This window comes from Leuciscus leuciscus (assembly GCF_965113295.1).
Source record: "Leuciscus leuciscus genome assembly, chromosome: 19".
NCBI classification, from domain to species: domain Eukaryota; kingdom Metazoa; phylum Chordata; class Actinopteri; order Cypriniformes; family Leuciscidae; genus Leuciscus; species Leuciscus leuciscus.
Genome location: NC_138743.1, coordinates 79,547 through 102,500, shown reverse-complemented (window position 1 = coordinate 102,500; position 22,954 = coordinate 79,547). Strand labels below are relative to the sequence as shown.

The 22,954-nt window shown below is 43.9% G+C and overlaps 1 protein-coding gene across 1 annotated transcript in view; it reads right to left on the bottom strand.

Moving 5' to 3' along the window:
* Positions 1–22,954, bottom strand: part of plcb1l (phospholipase C beta 1-like) — a 163,319-nt gene that overhangs the window by 85,253 nt on the left and 55,112 nt on the right. The window contains exons 4-6 of the mRNA XM_082147359.1: positions 1,282–1,422; positions 854–933; positions 41–94 (exon numbers count right to left, since the gene is read on the bottom strand). Of these exons, the coding sequence (XP_082003485.1) occupies positions 41–94; positions 854–933; positions 1,282–1,422 (275 nt within the window). The remainder of the gene's footprint in view (positions 1–40; positions 95–853; positions 934–1,281; positions 1,423–22,954) is intronic.

Sequence of the window (22,954 nt, the reverse complement as noted above, 5' to 3'; positions counted from 1 at the left end):
TGTAACGTGTGTGTTCACAGTAATGGATGAACAAACCTACTTTTTCACAGAAATCCCGCCGTCGGCCGTCGACTGTAGCGTCAGTTTAGTGTATCTGTGAAGAACAGAACCAACGCATGAAACACACGGACAGATGTCTCTGCATCTCGGTCTGTGTGTGAGTGAGTGTGTGTGTGTGCATTTCCCACACTGTTCCACTCCCATCCCAGAATGCATTGTGTTGGTATCGAAGCATGTCAAAAGCACAAGTTTTGTGTCTAGAAAAAGGTCACGTGCAGCACGCTTTCACTAACCATCAGCATCTTCCTGCCAATAATTAACGCAGCCGGACTCTTTCCCACATGTGTGCCGAGGCCAAAGTCACAGGCGGTCTGATTTACGGTGTGAGAGAACGGCATCGTGGGATTGCAGACCCGGACCATGTGACCTGCAGTCATGCAGATGCAGTTAATCCTCAACCAGCGCGAGCTTCCGTCGGCAGACTGACGGATGATGACGCAGTGAACATTAGAGCCGCTCCTGACAGAGTCACGGGAAGACTTTATCACTGTTACCGCTGGCCAACCTTCGTGTGTGAATGAACGTCCAGAACACACTAAAAGTTTCAGTTTTCTGTGAGAGTGGTGTGTGTTAGCGGCCCCTAAGTTAATAACTAATGATCTTTACAACGGAAGTGAATCAATCAAAACTAACTTTATCTGGACAATAACTTTATTCTAGATCTGCTGTAAAGCCTAAACAATCTCTGTTACTGTAATCTCCTATTATCACTGTAAAGCTGCGGTGAAACATCTATATTGTTAAAGCGCTGTATAAATGAAGGTGACTAGACTTGACATCACAGAACACTCACATCTTCTCCAGACTGGACTCTCTGCTCAGGTTCTGCGCCAGTAGGTTTGAGGCCAGACTGAAGAGCAGCTCGGCCCACTCCTGAACACACACACACACACACATCAGCAGACCGGCCTTCAATCCACTCAGACCAGACCAGCATTAATATGACAAGATCATCAAAAATATCATAAAACTATCGGCCTCACATTTGCAGATCATAGTGTGTGATGGTTAGGGTTGGATAGTGCATCGCTGTGTTTTACAGATTAAATCTCATGTGTAACTCTTCCTAAAGCAAAATGATATCTTTCAAAATGAATTATGGAATGTGTCCTTTAAAGACAGACACTGAACGTTTGACAGTTTTGAAGAGATGCTTTGAGACGAGCGACGGCTGTGATCACACACGTATCCTGGTTACAGTGTGTGTTGGAGCAGCGTTACCTTGGCAACCTCCTCATGAAAGGCCACGAAGTTGTGGTAGGAGATGCTGACCATGTCCTGACCGCTGACCACCGTGAGCGTCCGGTTCTCCATCTTCCCCTCCAGAGTCCCCACATCCAGCAGCTCCCGCAGCTTCGGCTCCTGAGCAACGACAGACACGCATCACACACAGCACAACACACACACACAACACAACACACACAACACAACACTACACAACACAACACAACACAACACAACACAACACAACACAACACAACACAACACAACACAACAGCTCCCGCAGCTTCGGCTCCTGAGCAACGACAGACACGCATTACACACAGCACAACACACACAACACACACACACAACACAACACACACAACACAACACAACACACACACACACACACACACACACACACACACACACACACACACACACACAACACAACACACACACACACACACACACAACACAACACAACACACACAACACACACAACAACACAACACAACACTACACAACACAACAGCTCCCGCAGCTTCGGCTCCTGAGCAACGACAGACACACATCACACACTACACAACACACACAACACACACACACACACAACACAACACAACACACACACACACAACACACACAACACACACAACACAACACACACACACACACACACACACACACACACACAACACAACACAACACAACACACACACACAACACAACACACACAACACACACAACAACACAACACAACACAACACAACACAACACAACACAACACAACACAACACAACAGCTCCCGCAGCTTCGGCTCCTGAGCAACGACAGACACACATCACACACTACACAACACACACAACACACACACACACACAACACAACACACACACACAACTCACACAACACAACACAACACAACACACACAACACACACAACACAACACAACACACACAACACAACACAACACAACACAACACACACAACACAACACAACACAACACACACAACACAACACACACAACACACACAACACAACACTACACAACACAACAGCTCCCGCAGCTTCGGCTCCTGAGCAACGACAGACACGCATCACACACAACACACACACACAACACAACACAACACAACACACACACACAACACAACACAACACAACACAACACAACACACACAACACTACACAACACAACACACACAACACACACAACACACACAACACAACACTACACAACACAACACAACAGCTCCCGCAGCTTCGGCTCCTGAGCAACGACAGACACGCATCACACACAACACACACACACAACACAACACACCACACACAACACAACACACACAACACAACACACTCAACACACACAACACAACACAACACAACACAACACAACACACACAACACAATACAACACACACAACACAACACAACAACACAACACAACACAACACACACAATACAACACAACACAACACAACACAACACAACACACACAACACAACACAACACACACAACACAACACAACACAACACAACACACACAACACACACAACACAACACAACACAACACAACACAACACAACACAACACTACACACACAACACAACACAACACAACACAACACAACACAACATTACACAACACAACACAACAGCTCCCGCAGCTTCGGCTCCTGAGCAACGACAGACACGCATTACACACAGCACAACACACACAACACACACACACAACACAACACAACACAACACACACAACACACACAACACAACACAACACAACACAACACAACACAACACACACTACACAACACAACACAACACACACAACACACACAACACAACACTACACAACACAACACAACAGCTCCCGCAGCTTCGGCTCCTGAGCAACGACACACACACACACACACTACACAACACAACACACACACTACACAACACAAAAGCTCCCGCAGCTTCGGCTCCTGAGCAACGACAGACACGCATCACACACAACACACACACACAACACAACACACCACACACAACACAACACAACACACACAACACAACACACTCAACACACACAACACAACACAACACAACACAACACAACACAACAGCTCCCGCAGCTTCGGCTCCTGAGCAACGACAGACACGCATTACACACAGCACAACACACACAACACTACACACACACAACACAACACAACACAACACTACACAACACAACACAACACAACAGCTCCCGCAGCTTCGGCTCCACACTACACAACACACACAACACACACACACACACACACACACACACACAACACAACACACACAACACAACACTACACAACACACACACACACACACACAACACAACAAAACACAACACACACAACACAACATTACAACACAACACAACACACACAACACAACACACACACACACACACACACACACACACACACACACACACACAACACAACACAACACACACAACACAACACTACACAACACAACAGCTCCCGCAGCTTCGGCTCCACACTACACAACACACACAACACACACACACACACACACACACACACAACACAACACACACAACACAACACTACACAACACACACACACACACACACACAACACAACAAAACACAACACACACAACACAACATTACAACACAACACAACACACACAACACAACACACACAACACACACACACACACACACACACACACACACACACAACACAACACAACACACACAACACAACACTACACAACACAACAGCTCCAGCAGCTTCGGCTCCTGAGCAACGACAGACACGCATCACACACAACACACACACACACACACACACACAACACAACACACACAACACAACACAACACAACACACACAACACAACATACACAACACAACACAACACAACACAACACAGCAGCTCCCGCAGCTTCGGCTCCTGAGCAACGACAGACACGCATCACACACTACACAACACACACAACACACACACACACACACACACAAACACACACAACACACACACAACACACTCAACACACACAACACAACACAACACACACAACACAATACAACACACACAACACAACACAACAACACAACACAACACAACACAACACACACAACACAATACAATACAACACAACACAACACAACACAACACACACAACACAACAGACACAACACAACAACACAACACAACACAACACAACACACACAACACAACACAACACACACAACACACACAACACAACACAACACAACACAACACTACACACACAACACAACACAACACAACACAACACAACACTACACAACACAACAGCTCCCGCAGCTTCGGCTCCTGAGCAACGACAGACACGCATTACACACAGCACAACACACACAACACACACACACAACACAACACACACAACACACACAACACACACAACACAACACAACACTACACACACAACACAACACAACACAACACAACACAACACAACACTACACAACACAACAGCTCCCGCAGCTTCGGCTCCACACTACACAACACACACCACACACACACACACACACACAACACAACACACACAACACAACACAACACTACACAACACACACACACACACACACACACACACACACACAACACAACACAACACAACACAACACACACAACATTACACAACACAACACATACAACACAACACACACAACACAACACACACAACACAACACAACACAACACAACACAACACAACACAACACACACACACACACACACACACACACACACAACACAACACAACACACACAACACAACACTACACTACACAACACAACAGCTCCCGCAGCTTCGGCTCCTGAGCAACGACAGACACGCATCACACACAACACACACACACAACACAACACACCACACACAACACAACAGAACACAACACAACACAACACAACACAACACAACACAACACAACACAACACACACAACACAACACAACACAACACAACACACACAACACAACACAACACAACACAACACAGCAGCTCCCGCAGCTTCGGCTCCTGAGCAACGACAGACACGCATCACACACTACACAACACACACACACACACACACACAACACACACAACACAACACAACACAACACACACAACACACACACACACACACACACACACACACACACACACACACACACACAACACAACACACACAACACAACACTACACAACACAACAGCTCCTGCAGCTTCGGCTCCTGAGCAACGACAGACACGCATCACACACAACACACACACACAACACAACACACCACACACAACACAACAGAACACAACACAACACAACACACACAACACAACACACACAACACAACACAACACAACACAACACAACACAACACACACAACACAACACAACACAACACAACACAGCAGCTCCCGCAGCTTCGGCTCCTGAGCAACGACAGACACGCATCACACACTACACAACACACACACACACACAACACACACAACACACACAACACACACAACACAATACAACACACACAACACAACACAACACAACAACACAACACAACACACACAACACAATACAACACACACAACACAACACAACACAACACAACACAACACACACAACACACACACACACACACACAACACAACACAACACAACACAACACACACAACACCACACAACACAACACAACACAACACAGCAGCTCCCGCAGCTTGGGCTCCTGAGCAACGACAGACACGCATCACACACAACACAACACAACACAACACAACACAACACAACACAACACTGTCCTATGGGATAAATCCGGTCAGATCAATGCTGGATCGGATCAGTCGGTCAGTTTTTCAGTGTGGATCTCAATGATCTTCTTCTGTGGTGGAACATCACTGTGACGTACCCAGCTGCTAACCCTAACCCCTAACCTTAACCCTAACCCTAACCCTAACCCTGACTGGTGAGCACAACACCTGAGCCGTGTCTGTGTTTCACAGTGATGAACTCTGTCATATCTCACTGATACTATACGTTACAGGCTTTGGGTTCTGTCGTCTGCAAGGACTCAGAGATTCTGACAAGTCTTGGCTTCGGTCCAGCTTGACTAGCCTCTGCAGACACAGGCAGTGAAGGTGTTTGATGCGGGTCTCACATTTATTCCTCTCAGAGCTGGACTGTTTCTCACAAGCACACAGAGAAAGCTGATTGTATAGAGTCTATTGGTGGCAATGGATCTACAATCTACTTATGCTTACGATGCTTTTGGGAAACGCAGCCCTGGACTGTAAATCCACAAACCCTTGACGTGGAGCGTCTGACAGACAATAAAAATGAACCGGACCGCATATGCGGTTGCACACGTAATCAATAAAATGAAAAGTGCTGATTTAAAGGACTTTCAATCACACCGAGCGCCTGCGCACACACATTCATCACAGGCGGGAAGATCACTGTCCCTTCGTCCCAGTAAAGCCTGATCATCAAGCACTGTTAACACTGTGAAGACACTGTAAAGCAGTGTACGCTGTTAACCCTATTCTAGAGCTGCTGTAAAGCCTAAACAATCTCTGTTACTGTAATTTCCTATTATCATTGAAACAATTCATATTATTAGAAGCACTATATAAATGAAGGTGACTTGACTTGACTTGACTTAACACAGGACAGGTGTTATGAAGGGAACATGAGGGGCATAAAGGGGCTCACTGCACATAACTTAATTTGTTATAGAGGAGAAAAAATGTTAAAGTTAATTTCGCACTTGTATTATTTACCATCAGTTTTGCTGAACAGACATGGACATCGTGTATTTCTGCCCAATTGTCTGTTTCTGTCTCATCTATTTTTTGCACGAGCGGCTCTTTAAAGGTCAAGTCAAGTCAAGTCAAGTTTTTTTGTATAGCGCTTTTCACAATACAGATTGTATCAAAGCAGCTTCACAGTATTAAATTAAAATAATACAACAAAGTTTGTTTCAAGAGGAATTTATTGATTGATAAAATTAAATTAAATATCCCCAAAATATCCCCAACTGAGCAAGCCAAAGGCAACAGTGGCAAGGAACCGAAAAACTCCATCAAGTGACCTAATGGTGTCCTAAAACTCCATCAGGTGACCTAATGGAGAAAAAAAACCTTGGGAGAACCCAGGCTCAGTCGGGGGCCAGTTCTCCTTTGGCATTTATGAGCTACAGGCCGGATTGTAGTTTGAACTGTAGGATTATATGAATGCCTGGCTGAAGAGATGAGACTTTAATCTAGTTTTAAACTGGGAGAGCGAGTCTGAGCAACGAACAGTATCAGGAAGACTATTCCAGAGTTTTGGAGCCAAATGTGAAAATGCTCTCCCTCCTTTGGTGGTTCTGGATATCCTAGGTATGACCAAAAGCCTTGAATTTAGTGATCTTAAAGAGCGCGATGGATTATAGGGTGATAGAAGATCCGTTAAATAGACTGGAGCTAAGCCGTTTAGGGCTTTATAAGTCAGTAGCAATACCTTGTAATTAATACGGAACTTTATAGGTAACCAATGCAGTGATGATAAAATCGGTGTTATATGATCATATTTTCTTGATCTCGTAAGAACCAGTGGCGGCATTTTGGACTAACTGTAGCTTGTTTATTGAGGATGCATTATAAGGCGCGATTGAAGATTGAACGTTTACAATTGTGGTTCTGATGCTTTCTATTTTCTCAGTGAAGAAGTTCATGAAATCATTACTACTGAACTGTAACGGGATATTTTGTTCGGGTGACATCTGTTTATTTGTTAGTCTAGCCACGGTGTTAAATAAAAACCTTGGATTGTTTTGGTTGTTTTCTATTAGTTTGCGGAGGTGCTCAGCCCTGGCCGCTTTTAGGGCCTTTTTTGTAACGTGACATACTGTCTTTCCACGCGATTCTAAAGACCTCTAAATTAGTTTGTTTCCATTTACGCTCTAAAATACGGGTTTCTCTCTTTAAAACATGCGTAGTATTGTTATACCATGGTGCTTTATTTTTCTCTCTGACCTTTTTTAATTTAATAGGTGCAACCACATCCAATGTTCTAGAGAGAATGGTGCTCATAGTGCTAGTTAGTTCTTCTAGTTCATCTGTTTGTTTGGGTTCAGGCAGCAGCTGAGACAGATTAGATAAGCAATTTGAGAAATTATCTATGGTGGATGGGAGGATTGTTCGGCCTGGTTGATAACGCGACGCCACATGACATATTACAGCAGTACGTAATATGCAAGTTACCGTGTAGTGGTCAGTGACATCATCACTTTGTGGAATGATATCTATATCGGTTGGATCGGTTCCATGTGATATAATTAAATCGAGTGTATTATTAAGACGATGTGTTGGTCCGGTGACGTTTTGCTTGACCCCAAATGAATTTAATAAATCTGTAAACGCAGCTCCTAACGCATCATTTGGATTATCTACGTGTATGTTAAAATCTCCAACAATTAATGCTTTATCGACATTGACTAATAGGTCTGAGAGAAAATCTGCAAACTCTTTTAGGAAATCAGCGTAAGGCCCTGGCGGTCTATATACGGTAGCCAAGGCTAGAGATAATAGGGATGTTTTTCTAACATCTAAGAGCGTAACATTCAGTACAAGTACTTCAAATGAAACAAACTTATAACCCGTTTTCTGAGTAACATTTAGAATATCTCTATAAATGGTTGTAACACCTCCGCCACGACCAATCAGACGGGGCTCATGCTTATAACAATATCCATGAGGAGTAGACTCATTAATACCGAAATAATAATTTGGTTTAAGCCAGGTTTCAGTAAGGCAAAGTACATCGAAGCTATTATCTGTGACTATTTCATTTACAATAACTGCCTTAGGCGTGAGTGATCTAATGTTTAGAAGATCTAGCTTTAGAAATAGTTTTTGTTTACCAATAGCAACATTTTCTGTTTTAATAACAATTAGATTTTTCCTAGATCCTGCAGTAGATTTATTATTTGATCTCACTAAACGAGGAATAGACACGGTTTCTATGCAATGTTCTACACTAGTATTTATATCAGTTAAATTGGTGCAGCAGAGACTTTGATTTGGACTTTTCGTTACTAGTCAAAGGGTATTTAACATTTTGGAGATGTTATCTGACAGAAGATCCGCTCCGAATCTGCTTGGGTGTAAGCCATCAGCACGGAAAAGCCTAGGACGCTCCCAAAACAGATTCCAATTATTTACAAAGAGCAGTTTCTGCTCATTGCACCATGACATTAACCATTCATTTAGCGCAAATAATCTGCTGAACTTTTCATGCCCTAGTCGGTACGTGGGAAGCGGTCCTGACACAATGATCGTTGTTTCAGGCGATGTGCTGCGTACCGTATCGATTAGATTCCTGAAGTCTTTCTACAGAATCTCCGTCTGGCGCAGCCTGATGTCGTTCACTCCCGCGTGCAGGACCACAGTTCCGACGCGCTCGTCACCGTTCAGGATCTCGGGAACGCGAGCAGCGATTTCAGAAACACGAGCACCAGGAAAGTAGTGACTGTGCACCTTACTTTTACCTAACGTAGCGTGTACGTGCCGAACGATGGAATCGCCGATGATCACAGCATCGCGTTCTGTTTCACGTAGAGGGGAGAAGCGGTTTTGTGTGGATAACTCGAAAACCGGGAGGGTCGGAGAAAGTCTTGGTCTAAACCTGACTCGCGTCTTCCGCTGCGGAACCACCCAGGCTTCGTGGTGGCGTGTTGGAGCCGGAGTGAACGAGACCATGGCTGATTGCGACCGATGCTGAGGAACGCACGGAGTAGACGCGGTCGGAGTCAGTGGGTTAGTAACGTTAAACACTGTTTTGTGTGCATCGGCGCGTGATGTTTCAAGAGCCAAACACCGGTCTCTCAGCTCGGCCTGTCTCAATAAAAGGTCGTGGATCTGTTTCTCAACAGCTTCCAGCTCAGACTGCAGTGCGTGCAGCTCAAATGTGTCCTCACCTGCACCAAAAGGTAGACTACTTACATCTGATATATTCGCCATTTTAACAGATGGACAGTGAGTTAGCAACGAAGCTACCAGTGATGCTATCAATATTAATACTAATTTATGACTGAAGTCTTGGATATAATCAGTTTATTTTTTTTATTTTTTTTTATTTTTTATTTTTAATGGTAGGGGTGTAGAGTAGACGCACGATAGGCGAAAAAAAAAATGTTTGTTTGTAAGTGAGTGTGGAGAAGACGCGTTCAGCCGTGATCCACGGACGTACCTTTAAGAGTATCCAGCGTTGGATCACTAATAGGCTTGAGATGCGTCTGCTCAACAGTCCGCGTTGTAACTATGAGGTTTGAGCAGTAGTGCTTTTCAGTGAGGAAAAGTAGAAAATGTTCGTTGTAAGCGAGTTTAAAGAGAAAAATCAAGAATTATAAATCAAATCGATAGAGCTCCAAAAACAACAATGCATTCAGACGCGACACATGATAATAACAGGACAAGACATTACTCACCTGAGCTTTTATAAACTCAAAGGCGCGAGAGAAAATAAATATATAAAAATAGCTGAGCGCACGGGTGGCGCGTTAACAGGCTAGCGAATTACTAGCGTGTTGTGCTAGTAGTAACGGAAGCTATGTCAGGTTAATCTGAGATGTTGGGTAAGCTGTATTTAGTTTTAGTATAAACAACTAGAAATTGTAGTAAATGATGGTTCAAAACAAGGAAATACGAGGCTAAGACGGAGCTTACACCACCGAAGCAAACACACTCACAGCAGGCAGCGAGGCAGGTGACATATTATGCCCCTTTTCACCAGATGTAATATAAATCTATGGTCTTGTGTAGCTTGTGTAGTGTGAGTTTGTGTAGTGAGCTTGTGTAGTGTGCTTGTTTAGTGTGTGCTTGTGTAGTGAGCTTGTGTAGTGTGCTTGTGCAGTGTGTGCTTGTGCAGTGTGTGCTTGCCCCTCCTGAAGTAAAGCTCCACCTCTGAATCACACTGACGTCAGCGATCCCTCTCTGTTCATCATCTGTCATTCAGAGACACTTTAATCATCCAATCACTCAAACTCTCTGTGATAAAGCGTGTTCCCTTGTTGAATATTCTTCTTCATCACATCACAGAAGTAAAATGACCAGCAGACACGCTTCATAACTCTTCATAAGTCTTCATAACTCCTCATAACTCTTCATAACTCTTCTTAACTCCACCGCTTCATTCACACACAGGAGCGGGACTGAATTACTGCACTGGTGCATTGTGGGGCTTTTGGAAGACTGGCCTTAAAGTTTTGTTGCCATGTGAGTGAGTGTGAGCGTGTGAGCGTGTGTGCGTGTGCGTGCGTGTGTGTGTGTGTGTGTGTGTGTGTGTGTGTGTTTTCCAAAGTTTTTCATTTCATTTTTCTGTATGTTGGGTTCTGGTAAGAAGTGATTCGGGTCGATCCGGATCAGGTACAGATCTTTGGACCCGATGTTTTGCATATCCGATTGAAATCCGATTAGATTTAGCAAGAAATAAGACAACATCTGTATTCCTAACCCCTCTATGTTCCGGTTGTTGTTGTTTTAGGCGTATTCCCAACGTCACTGCCATAGAAACCAATGCAGATCCGTACAGTTGCGAAACACAGTGTGGACAGCCAATAATTCAGATCAGATTCAGATAAACACATGTGGACTGACAGTGTGAACGTAGCCTTAGTCTAACTGTATTTTCACGAACCCTTTATGACAAAAATTTTCTAAATAAGGAGAAATATCTTATATGATGAAATACTTTCATGTTTAACAGGTTATTTCAGTTTTTTCTAGTGATAAACTATGTTCACGAGCTACAAAACCAGATTCTTTCATTAAAAATAAATGTTCCCATTATGGGAACCCCTAAGAGGTTCTGGTTCTATACATAAAGCACCTGACAGAACCATTTAAGGTTCTCTATAGAAACCTTTCTTCTTAGAGTGTAAAAACACAAACTTCCCAGATCCAGTATGGATGTCAGTAAGACTGTAAGAATGTCAGTAAGACAGTAAGGATGTCAATAATACTGTAAGGATGTCAGTAAGACTGTATGGATGTCAGTAAGACTGTAAGGATGTCAGTAAGACTGTAAGGATGTCAGTAAGACTGTATGGATGTCAGTAAGACTGTAAGGATGTCAGTAAGACTGTATGGATGTCAGTAAGACTGTAAGGATGTCAGTAAGACTGTAAAGATGTCAGTAAGACTGTATGGATGTCAGTAAGACTGTAAGGATGTCTGTAAGACTGTAAGGATGTCAGTAAGCCTGTATGGATGTCAGTAAGACTGTAAGACTGTAAGGATGTCAGTAAGCCTGTATGGATGTCAGTAAGACTGTAAGACTGTAAGGATGTCAGTAAGACTGTAAGGATGTCAGTAAGACTGTATGGATGTCAGTAAGACTGTATGGATGTCAGTAAGACTGTAAGGATGTCAGTAAGACTGTATGGATGTCAGTAAGACTGTAAGACTGTATGGATGTCAGTAAGACTGTAAGGATGTCAGTAAAACTGTAAGGATGTCAGTAAGACTTTAAGGATGTCAGTAAAACTGTAAGGATGTCAGTAAGCCTGTATGGATGTCAGTAAGACTGTAAGACTGTAAGGATGTCAGTAAGACTGTAAGGATGTCAGTAAGACTGTAAGGATGTCAGTAAGACTGTATGGATGTCAGTAAAGACTGTATGGATGTCAGTAAGACTGTGAGGATGTCAGTAAGCCTGTATGGATGTCAGTAAGACTGTAAGACTGTAAGGATGTCAGTAAGACTGTAAGGATGTCAGTAAGACTGTAAGACTGTATGGATGTCAGTAAGACTGTAAGACTGTAAGGATGTCAGTAAGACTATAAGGATGTCAGTAAGACTGTAAGGATGTCAGTAAGACTGTATGGATGTCAGTAAAGACTGTATGGATGTCAGTAAGACTGTGAGGATGTCAGTAAGACTGTAAGGATGTCAGTAAGACTGTAAAGATGTCAGTAAGACTGTATGGATATCAGTAAGACTGTAACGATGTCAGTAAGACTGTATGGATGTCAGTAAGACTGTAACGATGTCAGTAAGACTGTAAGGATGTCAGTAAGACGGTAAGGATGTCAGTAAGACGGTAAGGATGTCAGTAAGACTGTAAGGATGTCAGTAAGACTCGCTCCTGCCGCTCCCGGTAACGGTTTGCTCTCCTCCACTCGACTAGCCAACGCTTCACTGACCAACAGGACTCACACACACTCTCTGATGACGATCCCTTCTCATCTCCACACACACACTCGCTGATGACGATCCCTTCTCATCTCCACACACACACACACTCGCTGATGACAATCCCTTCTCATCTCCACACACACACACTCACTGATGACGATCCCTTCTCATCTCCACACACACACACTCACTGATGACGATCCCTTCTTATCTCCACACACACACACACTCGCTGATGACGATCCCTTCTCATCTCCACACACACACACACACACACACACACACACACACTCGCTGATGACGATCCCTTCTCATCTCCACACACACACTCGCTGATGACGATCCCTTCTCATCTCCACACACACAATCGCTGATGACGATCCCTTCTCATCTCCACACACACACACTCGCTGATGACAATCCCTTCTCATCTCCACACACACACACTCACTGATGACGATCCCTTCTCATCTCCACACACACACACTCACTGATGACGATCCCTTCTTTACATTTACATTTAGTCATTTAGCAGACGCCTTTGTCCAAAGCGACTTACAAATTAGGACTGAATTCAGCGAGTCATCATAAAGAGGCAAAAGCAACAACAACGCAAGAAGTGCTCAAAATACGAAGTTCAGGTATTATTCAGAGTAGCATAAGCCTGATAAGTGATGTTTCAAAGGGAAAGGAAAATTTTTTTATTTTTTTTTATAAGGTAAAGTGCTCACGGAAGAGATTGGTTTTCAGCTGTCTTTTGAATGTTGTCAGGGATTCTGCATTCCGGATGAGGGTGGGGAGAGCGTTCCACCAGCATGGAACTGTGAATGAGAATGTTCTGGAAAGTGATTTTGTGGCTTTCTGTGATGGAACCACGAGACGTCGCTCGTTGACCGATCGTAGGTGTCTGGTAGGGATGTAGACTCGTAGGAGTGAGTGAAAGTAGGAGGGAGCTGAGCCTGTGATAGTTCTGTAAGCAAGCGTCAGTGCCTTGAACTTGATGCGAGCAGCGAGAGGTAGCCAGTGCAGAGAGATGAACAGAGGAGTGACGTGGGCCCTCTTGGGCTCGTTGAAGACAAGCCGAGCTGCAGCATTCTGGATCATCTGTAGGGGTTTGGTTGCACATGCTGGAAGTCCAGCCAGAAGAGCATTGCAGTAGTCAAGCCTAGAGATGACCAGGGCCTGGACGATAAGTTGTGTTGCATGCTCAGTTAGAAAAGGCCTGATCTTCCTGATGTTGTGCAGTGCAAACCTGCATGATCGAGCTGTCTTTGAAATGTGATCTGTGAAGGTCAGCTGGTCATCAAACGTTACTCCAAGATTTCTGACCGATCTTGATGGGGTGATTAATGATGACTCTAGCTGGATGGTGAAGTCGTGCTGTAGAGATGGATTGGCAGGGAGGATGAGAAGCTCAGTCTTTGCCAGGTTGAGCTGCAGGTGATGTTCCTTCATCCATGTGGAGATGTCCGCCAGACAGCTTGAGACCCGTGCAGCTACTGTGGGATCATCTGGTTGAAAGGAGAGGAAGAGCTGCGTGTCATCAGCATAGCAGTGGTAGGAAAAAACGTGTGCCTGTATGATGTGTCCCAGTGATGTGGTGTAGATGGAGAAGAGGAGGGGACCAAGAACTGAACCCTGGGGAACACCTGTGGTCAGCTGATGTGCTCTGGATACCTCACCTCTCCATGCGACCTTGAAGGACCTACCTGTGAGATAGGACTCAAACCAGTGGAGTGAAGTTCCTGTGATGCCCAGTGATGAGAGGGTGGACATAAGGATCTGATGATTCACCGTGTCGAAGGCAGCAGACAGATCCAGGAGAATGAGGACTGAAGATTTGGAAGCAGCTTTTGCGATCCGTAGGGCTTCTGTGACTGACAGTAATGCAGTCTCAGTTGAATGTCCTTTCTTGAAGCCAGATTGGTTGACATCCAGCTGGTTGTTTAGAGACAAGAAGGATGTTAGTTGGTTGAAGACAGCTCTTTCAAGTGTTTTCGCAATGAATGGTAGGAGAGAGATAGGTCTGTAATTCTCTACAAATGATGTGTTTAGCGTTGGTTTTTTCAGCAGTGGAGTAACCCGAGCCTGCTTGAATGCTGTAGGGAAGGTGCCAGTATGGAGGGATGAGTTGATGATGTGTGTGAGTGATGGTAGAAGTGTGGGAGAGATGGCTTGTAGAAGGTGTGAGGGGATGGGGTCAAGCGGGCAGGTGGTAGGGTGACTGGAGAGGAGAAGTGTAGATACTTTTTCCTCGGTTAGCGAAGAAAAGGAGGACAGAGGGGTATTGGCTGTGGAAGGGGTCGGTCTGGGTTCCTGTGTGTGTGGAGCTGAGAACTGACTGCTGATAGCTGTTGTTTTGTTGGTGAAGAAGTGCGCAAAATCGTCAGCAGTTAAGGAGGAGGCGGGTGGTGGTGGAGGTGGACAGAGGAGAGAGTTGAATGTCTTGAAGAGTAATCGTGTGTTGGAGGAGCTGTTGATCTTGTTGTGGAAGTATGAAGATTTTGCAGCATGAACATCAACAGAAAAGGAGGAGAGGAGAGATTGATACATACTCAGGTCAGATGCGTCTTTTGATTTGTGCCATTTCCTCTCCGCTGCCCTGAGTTTGGTCCGGTGTTCCCGAAGAACCTCAGATAACCAGGGGTTAGAGGGAGTAGCGCGTGCAGGCCTGGAGGAGAGAGGGCAGATAATGTCTAGAGAAGAGATTAGAGTGGAGCATAAGGTGTCCGTTGCGGTATTCACATCCAGAGATGAGAATTGTGAGGGTGGGGGAAGAGAGGATGACACGGCAGAGGAAAGATGGTAGGGGGAAAGTGAGCGCAGGTTTCGTCTGAAAGTGACTGGTGGTGGGGGTGGTGGTGCAGGGGTAGAGAGTTGTAGACTGAAAGTAATGAGGAAATGATCTGAAACGTGGAGAGGTGTCACCAGGATGTTTTCTGTGGTGCAGTTGCGTGTGTAAACCAGGTCCAGTTGGTTGCCTGATTTGTGAGTAGCTGTGGTGATGAGTCGTTTGAGATCGAAAGATGAGTCGTTGAGATCGTTCTTATCTCCACACACACACACACTCGCTGATGACGATCCCTTCTCATCTCCACACACACACACACACACACACACACACACACACACTCGCTGATGACGATCCCTTCTCATCTCCACACACACACTCGCTGATGACGATCCCTTCTCATCTCCACACACACACTCGATGATGACGATCCCTTCTCATCTCCACACACACAATCGCTGATGACGATCCCTTCTCATCTCCACACACACACACTCACTGATGACGATCCCTTCTCATCTCCACACACACACACACACTCGCTGATGACGATCCCTTCTCATCTCCACACACACACACACACTCGCTGATGACGATCCCTTCTCATCTCCACACACACACACTCACTGATGACGATCCCTTCTCATCTCCACACACACACACTCGCTGATGACGATCCCTTCTCATCTCCACACACACACACTCGCTGATGACGATCCCTTCTCATCTCCACACACACACTCGATGATGACGATCCCTTCTCATCTCCACACACACACACACTCGCTGATGACGATCCCTTCTCATCTCCACACACACACTCGCTGATGACGATCCCTTCTCATCTCCACACACACAATCGCTGATGACGATCCCTTCTCATCTCCACACACACACTCGCTGATGACGATCCCTTCTCATCTCTGATGACGATCCCTTCTCATCTCCAGACACACACTCGCTGATGACGATCCCTTCTCATCTCCACCGGCTAATGAAGCAGAAAGCGTGCGGTTGAGTCCGTCACAGACGACAGCAAGCAAAGCTCCGGCGAACTCTGAAACACTGAACCACTTCACTTCTCTCCTCCACTTTTAGTTTGATTAGTTCAGGTAACTTATCGTCGGTCTGAAACTCCTTCACTGATTGGCCTTCGCAAGAAAGTGTGGTCTTCTCATTGCAATAAAAATATGGTTGACGGTTTACTGCACTGACTTTACAGACTGGCAGAACACTATTAATATACACTCACCTAAAGGATTATTAGGAACACCATACTAATACTGTGTTTGACCCCCTTTTGCCTTCAGAACTGCCTTAATTCTAAGGCAAGGTGATTTGATTTGAATTTGCTAAGGCAATTGATTCAACAAGGTGCTGAAAGCATTCTTTAGAAATGTTGGCCCATATTGATAGGATAGCATCTTGCAGTTGATGGAGATTTGTGGGATGCACATCCAGGGCACGAAGCTCCCGTTCCACCACATCCCAAAGATGCTCTATTGGGTTGAGATCTGGTGACTGTGGGGGCCATTTTAGTACAGTGAACTCATTGTCATATTCAAGAAACCAATTTGAAATGATTCGAGCTTTGTGACATGGTGCATTATCCTGCTGGAAGTAGCCATCAGAGGATGGGTACATGGTGGTCATAAAGGGATGGACATGGTCAGAAACAATGCTCAGGTAGGCTGTGGCATTTAAACGATGCCCAATTGGCACTAAGGGGCCTAAAGTGTGCCAAGAAAACAACCCCCACACCATTACACCACCACCACCAGCCTGCACAGTGGTAACAAGGCACGATGGATCCATGTTCTCATTCTGTTTACGCCAAATTCTGACTCTACCATCTGAATGTCTCAACAGAAATCGAGACTCATCAGACCAGGAAACATTTTTCCAGTCTTCAACTGTCCAATTTTGGTGAGCTCATGCAAATTGTAGCCTCTTTTTTCTATTTTTAGTGGAGATGAGTGGTACCCGGTGGGGTCTTCTGCTGTTGTAGCCCATCCGCCTCAAGGTTGTGCGTGTTGTGGCTTCACAAATGATTTGCTGCATACCTCGGTTGTAACGAGTGGTTATTTCAGTCAAAGTTGCTCTTCTATCAGCTTGAATCAGTCGGCCCATTCTCCTCTGACCTCTAGCATCAACAAGGCATTTTCACCCACAGGACTGCCGCATACTGGATGTTTTTCCCTTTTCACACCATTCTTTGTAAACCATAGAAATGGTTGTGCGTGAAAATCCCAGTAACTGAGCAGATTGTGAAATACTCAGACCGGCCCGTCTGGCACCAACAACCATGCCACGCTCAAAATTGCTTAAATCACCTTTCTTTCCCATTCTGACATTCAGTTTGGAGTTCAGGAGATTGTCTTGACCAGGACCACACCCCTAAATGCATTGAAGCAACTGCCATGTGATTGGTTGATTAGATAATTGCATTAATGAGGAATTGAACAGGTGTTCCTAATAATCCTTTAGGTGAGTGTATAATTACAGGTTTCTGATGAAGGTATGAGAGTTAGTCGTCATGTAAAGGTGTCAGTGACAGCAGAAAGATGCGGGTCGATTGTTGGTCTCCACAAGAATGTGAGATGTGTTGCAGATCTACAGTTATGAATGATTCTGGACTGAAGTTTATACACACTTATCATCATCAGCGAACTAACACAGGAACCAGACTCGGAAACACACATGGACATTTATCAACACAGCGCTCCATTCCGGCAGCATAAATCACATTTACTGTTCGAGATAAAGAGACAGAAGGGTTTGTTATCAGAGTAAATATATACTTTGTTTCTAGCTTTCTGTCGTTTCCAGAACAATATTTGTGTTCAGTTCCTATCGTTGGTGAAACTTAACATGAACAGTTTGATGTTCTGGCGAGGTTTACTAAGCAGTTTTTGAGTTCAGATGTTTATGTAAAATTTCCCTCAGCAGATAATGATGCTAATGATGAAAATGATGCTAATGATGCTATTGATGAAAATGATGAAAATGATGATAATGATGCTAATGATGAAAATTATGCTAATGATGCTAATGATGCTGCTGTGCTGATTGAATCTCAACACATTGCTTTCAAACAGTCTGTATTGTATAAAGAGCTTTATAAATAATGGTGACTTGACATGGACACGGACAATATGTCTAGACACAAGCTCTCAAGAGACCTAATACTAAGACAACAACCATGAATAAAGTCACAAATTTGATTATTTTTTAACTTCACATCTCCAAATATATCTTTTCAAAATGTTAAGTGCCCTAAGATAATGGCATAACGCTGTGGGAGGAATCATTGAGATTCTCATGACACGAGCTGTAATAATGAGCGACACTTAAACAGCTGAAAGTGTTCAGAAGAAGATTTCCCTCTGAGAGACGCTGTCTGGAATAACAACACAACAGTGTAGTGCCAAACACACAGTACAAACACTGACATCAGTGCCTCGTGTGTTATAGTGTGTGTTTGAATGTAAAGTGTCGAGCAGAGGCGATCAGATCTGACCATCGAGGGAATGTAACTGTCCTATTACTGTCATTACAACTGCATTACTGTCATATTTCTGTAGCACGTTTATCTCTCTGTGTGTGTGTGTGTGTGTGTGTGTGTGTGAGTGTGTGTGTGTGTGTGTGTGTGTGTGTGTGTGTGTGTGTGTGTGTGTGTGTGTGTGTGTGTGTGTGTGTCAACAAAGCAGGATATTTTTCATGTGCATTAAAGTTGCGTAAGACCAGAAAGCAACAGTCTCAATGCATTTGTGCAGATTCATCGGACACCAACAAACCAGGCTCTGTTCCTCTGCTGCCTTTTCAGAGAAAACAACAACCTGCCAAAGACAGACACAGAATCACTGCTAGCAACCCGGAGGAAACTCTTGCCGGATGTGAAGATGAAGAACTCGATGTTGGTTTGGTGCCCAGGCAATGCTCTGTTGTGCTTTGTGTTAGAAAGAGACCCAGAAGGAAAGAGGCTCTGGGAAAAGCTGGAATTCTGCAGTAAAACTGTCCAACGACGAGGCCTTCAGAGTCACAGCAGTGGATACAAATTAGCATGGTAGCTATGGTTGCATTAGCATGACATTACTGCACTATTACATCATGCAGTCGCAACATTTACTGCCTTTTGAGGAACAGACAAGTGTCAACAAAAGCTCTGTATTGAGAAGTTACACAAAACAGTTGCTATCTTAAATGTACATGTACATTGATTTATTCAAGCAATATCACACAAAATAACCTCAGTGGAAACACAAACCCTTGTCATTTAGCAGAGGACTTTCTTGAAGTTCATTTAATGGGCATTAAGCATCTCCTGACAACCTTCGTCTTCTCCCAACGCTTCAGTTAACTCATTAAACATTTCTGTTCCTGGGCATTTCTATAACAACCTCTGTCTCTAGTCCCATCCTCATCCTCACACTTCATAAACACAAGTCCATTCCTGTGCAAATGCAAACATTCAAGTTTCTGCACTTTCAAAATAGTTTGTAGAAGTTCCACCTGCTTTAGAACAAGTGTGATACGTGCATAGAAGACATCTGCGTGTTCACGCTCTACGCTTTATAGCTGGGTTAGAAATGCAAACATGTTGAGTGTATCGATCACAGAGCCACAGCTAATACATCACAGTCCCAAAGGGCTTTTCATATGAGAGTCAGTGAGAACTTCACTCAGCTGTGCGGATTCAGCTCAACTGAGACTATTACTGGTGAAACTACATTCAATCCATAAACTTTAGAGGACATTAGCCATCATGACCAGTGAAAATGCTCTTTGGTTTGTTTTATTGCAAGGACATTGAGCATGTTACCTCTCGTCATCAACATCTAAGATCTTTGAATGAAATAACCATCACAGCTCATTTTGAGCTTGACTATCCCCTCATAACTAGCAGTGAAAGCCCAGAGAAACATCAGCCCACCTGTCGAGAGACAAGCGGAAGACCAGGTGTGGCCATCGCAATCACCCAGACTTCCTCCGTCTGCGGTTTCACCATCATGGGCGAGTGTAATCTGAACAGGGCTTTAGGGAATCCAGCGAACAAACCTGAACAAGGTCCTACTGTATACGGAGGAATGTGGGCAGATAAAGGGTTTAGACTGTGAGAACCCAGATAACAGAGAGCTGGACTCTGAGCTTCTGTCTGAAACAGATTAAGTGCAATTAAACTGATTGACTGCCTGAGAGAATGAGGTGTTCGCATCAGTTCTGGGCATTCATGCATTTATGAAACCCTGCTTTCAGTTTCTCTCCATGACAGCTTCACAGAGATCTGCTACGAGTCAATCTTTCTGTATCAATGAATAAAATATTATATTGTAAATTATTCAATTTTTGTTCCATGGGCTTCATTCTTGACAATGTGAAGCTTGTGTTGAACACCTCATTAAATCAGCGGTGAAGACATTGTGCGATCGAGAGCTTAGAGCAGCTTTATCAAGAAAAGAAACGTCTCATGTTGGAAAATAACATAAAATGATCGAAACAAGGCATAAAACACCATCGCCTCAGCATACTTATCACAGTACAATAGATGTTGGTTTTTATTTAAATCATTTCAATTGCTCTAGCAGTTATAGCTTGTTTTATAATCTAACTTTCTAATAAACCTGGTACTGAACACTATCAAAATGTTGATTTCTGCATTAACCCTTTCTTAAGCTGGCTATGATTAAACCGCGTGTTAAAAAAACGCAACTTGATCGTACAGAATTAGTCAATTACAGGCCGATCTCAAATCTACCTTTTCTGTCAAAGATACTAGAAAAGGCGGTATCCTCACAACTGTGTTCCTTTTTATAAAGAAATGATATCTGTGAGGATTTTCAAGTCAAGTCACAAATGATATGCTCTTATCATCCGATCGTGGTTGTATCTCTCTATTAGTGTTACTCGATCTTAGTGCTGCATTTGATACTATTGACCACAACATTCTTTTAAATAGACTCAAACATTATGCTGGCATTAGTGGAATTGCATTAGCATGGTTTAAATCATACTTATCTGACTGTTTGTAGCAGTAAATGAAGAGATGTCTCATCGATCACAAGTTCAGTATGGCGTACCACAAGGCTCAGTACTAGGACCGTTGCTGTTCAATCTGTACATGCTACCCTTGGGAGATATCATTAGGAAGCATGGCATTAGTTTTCACTGTTATGCTGATGATACTCAGCTCTATATTTCTTCACGCCCTGACGAAACTTAACAATTCACAAAATTAACGGAATGTACAGCTGATATAAAAAATTGGATGACTAGTAATTTCCTACTACTAAATTCTGAAAAAACAGAGTTTCTAATTATTGGACATAAAAACGTCCTCACGTAATAATCTAGAATACTGTCTAACACTGGATGGCTGCTCTGTCAAGTCTTCGTCGTCGGTTAGGAACCTGTGTGTGTGTGTGTGTGTGTGTGTGTGTGTGTGTGTGTGTGTGTGTGAGAGTGTGTGTGTGTGTGTGTGGGTGTGCTCTTTGATACCAATCTTTCATTTGAAAGTCACGTGTCTAGTATCTGTAAAACCGCATTTTTCCATCTTAAAAATATATCTAAATTACGTCATATGCTCTCATTGACAAATGCGGAACAGTTAGTTCATGCGTTCATGACCTCAAGGCTAGATTACTGTAATGCTCTACTGGGTGGTTGCCCTGCACGCTTAATAAACAAACTACAGCTGGTCCAAAACGCAGCAGCTCGAGTT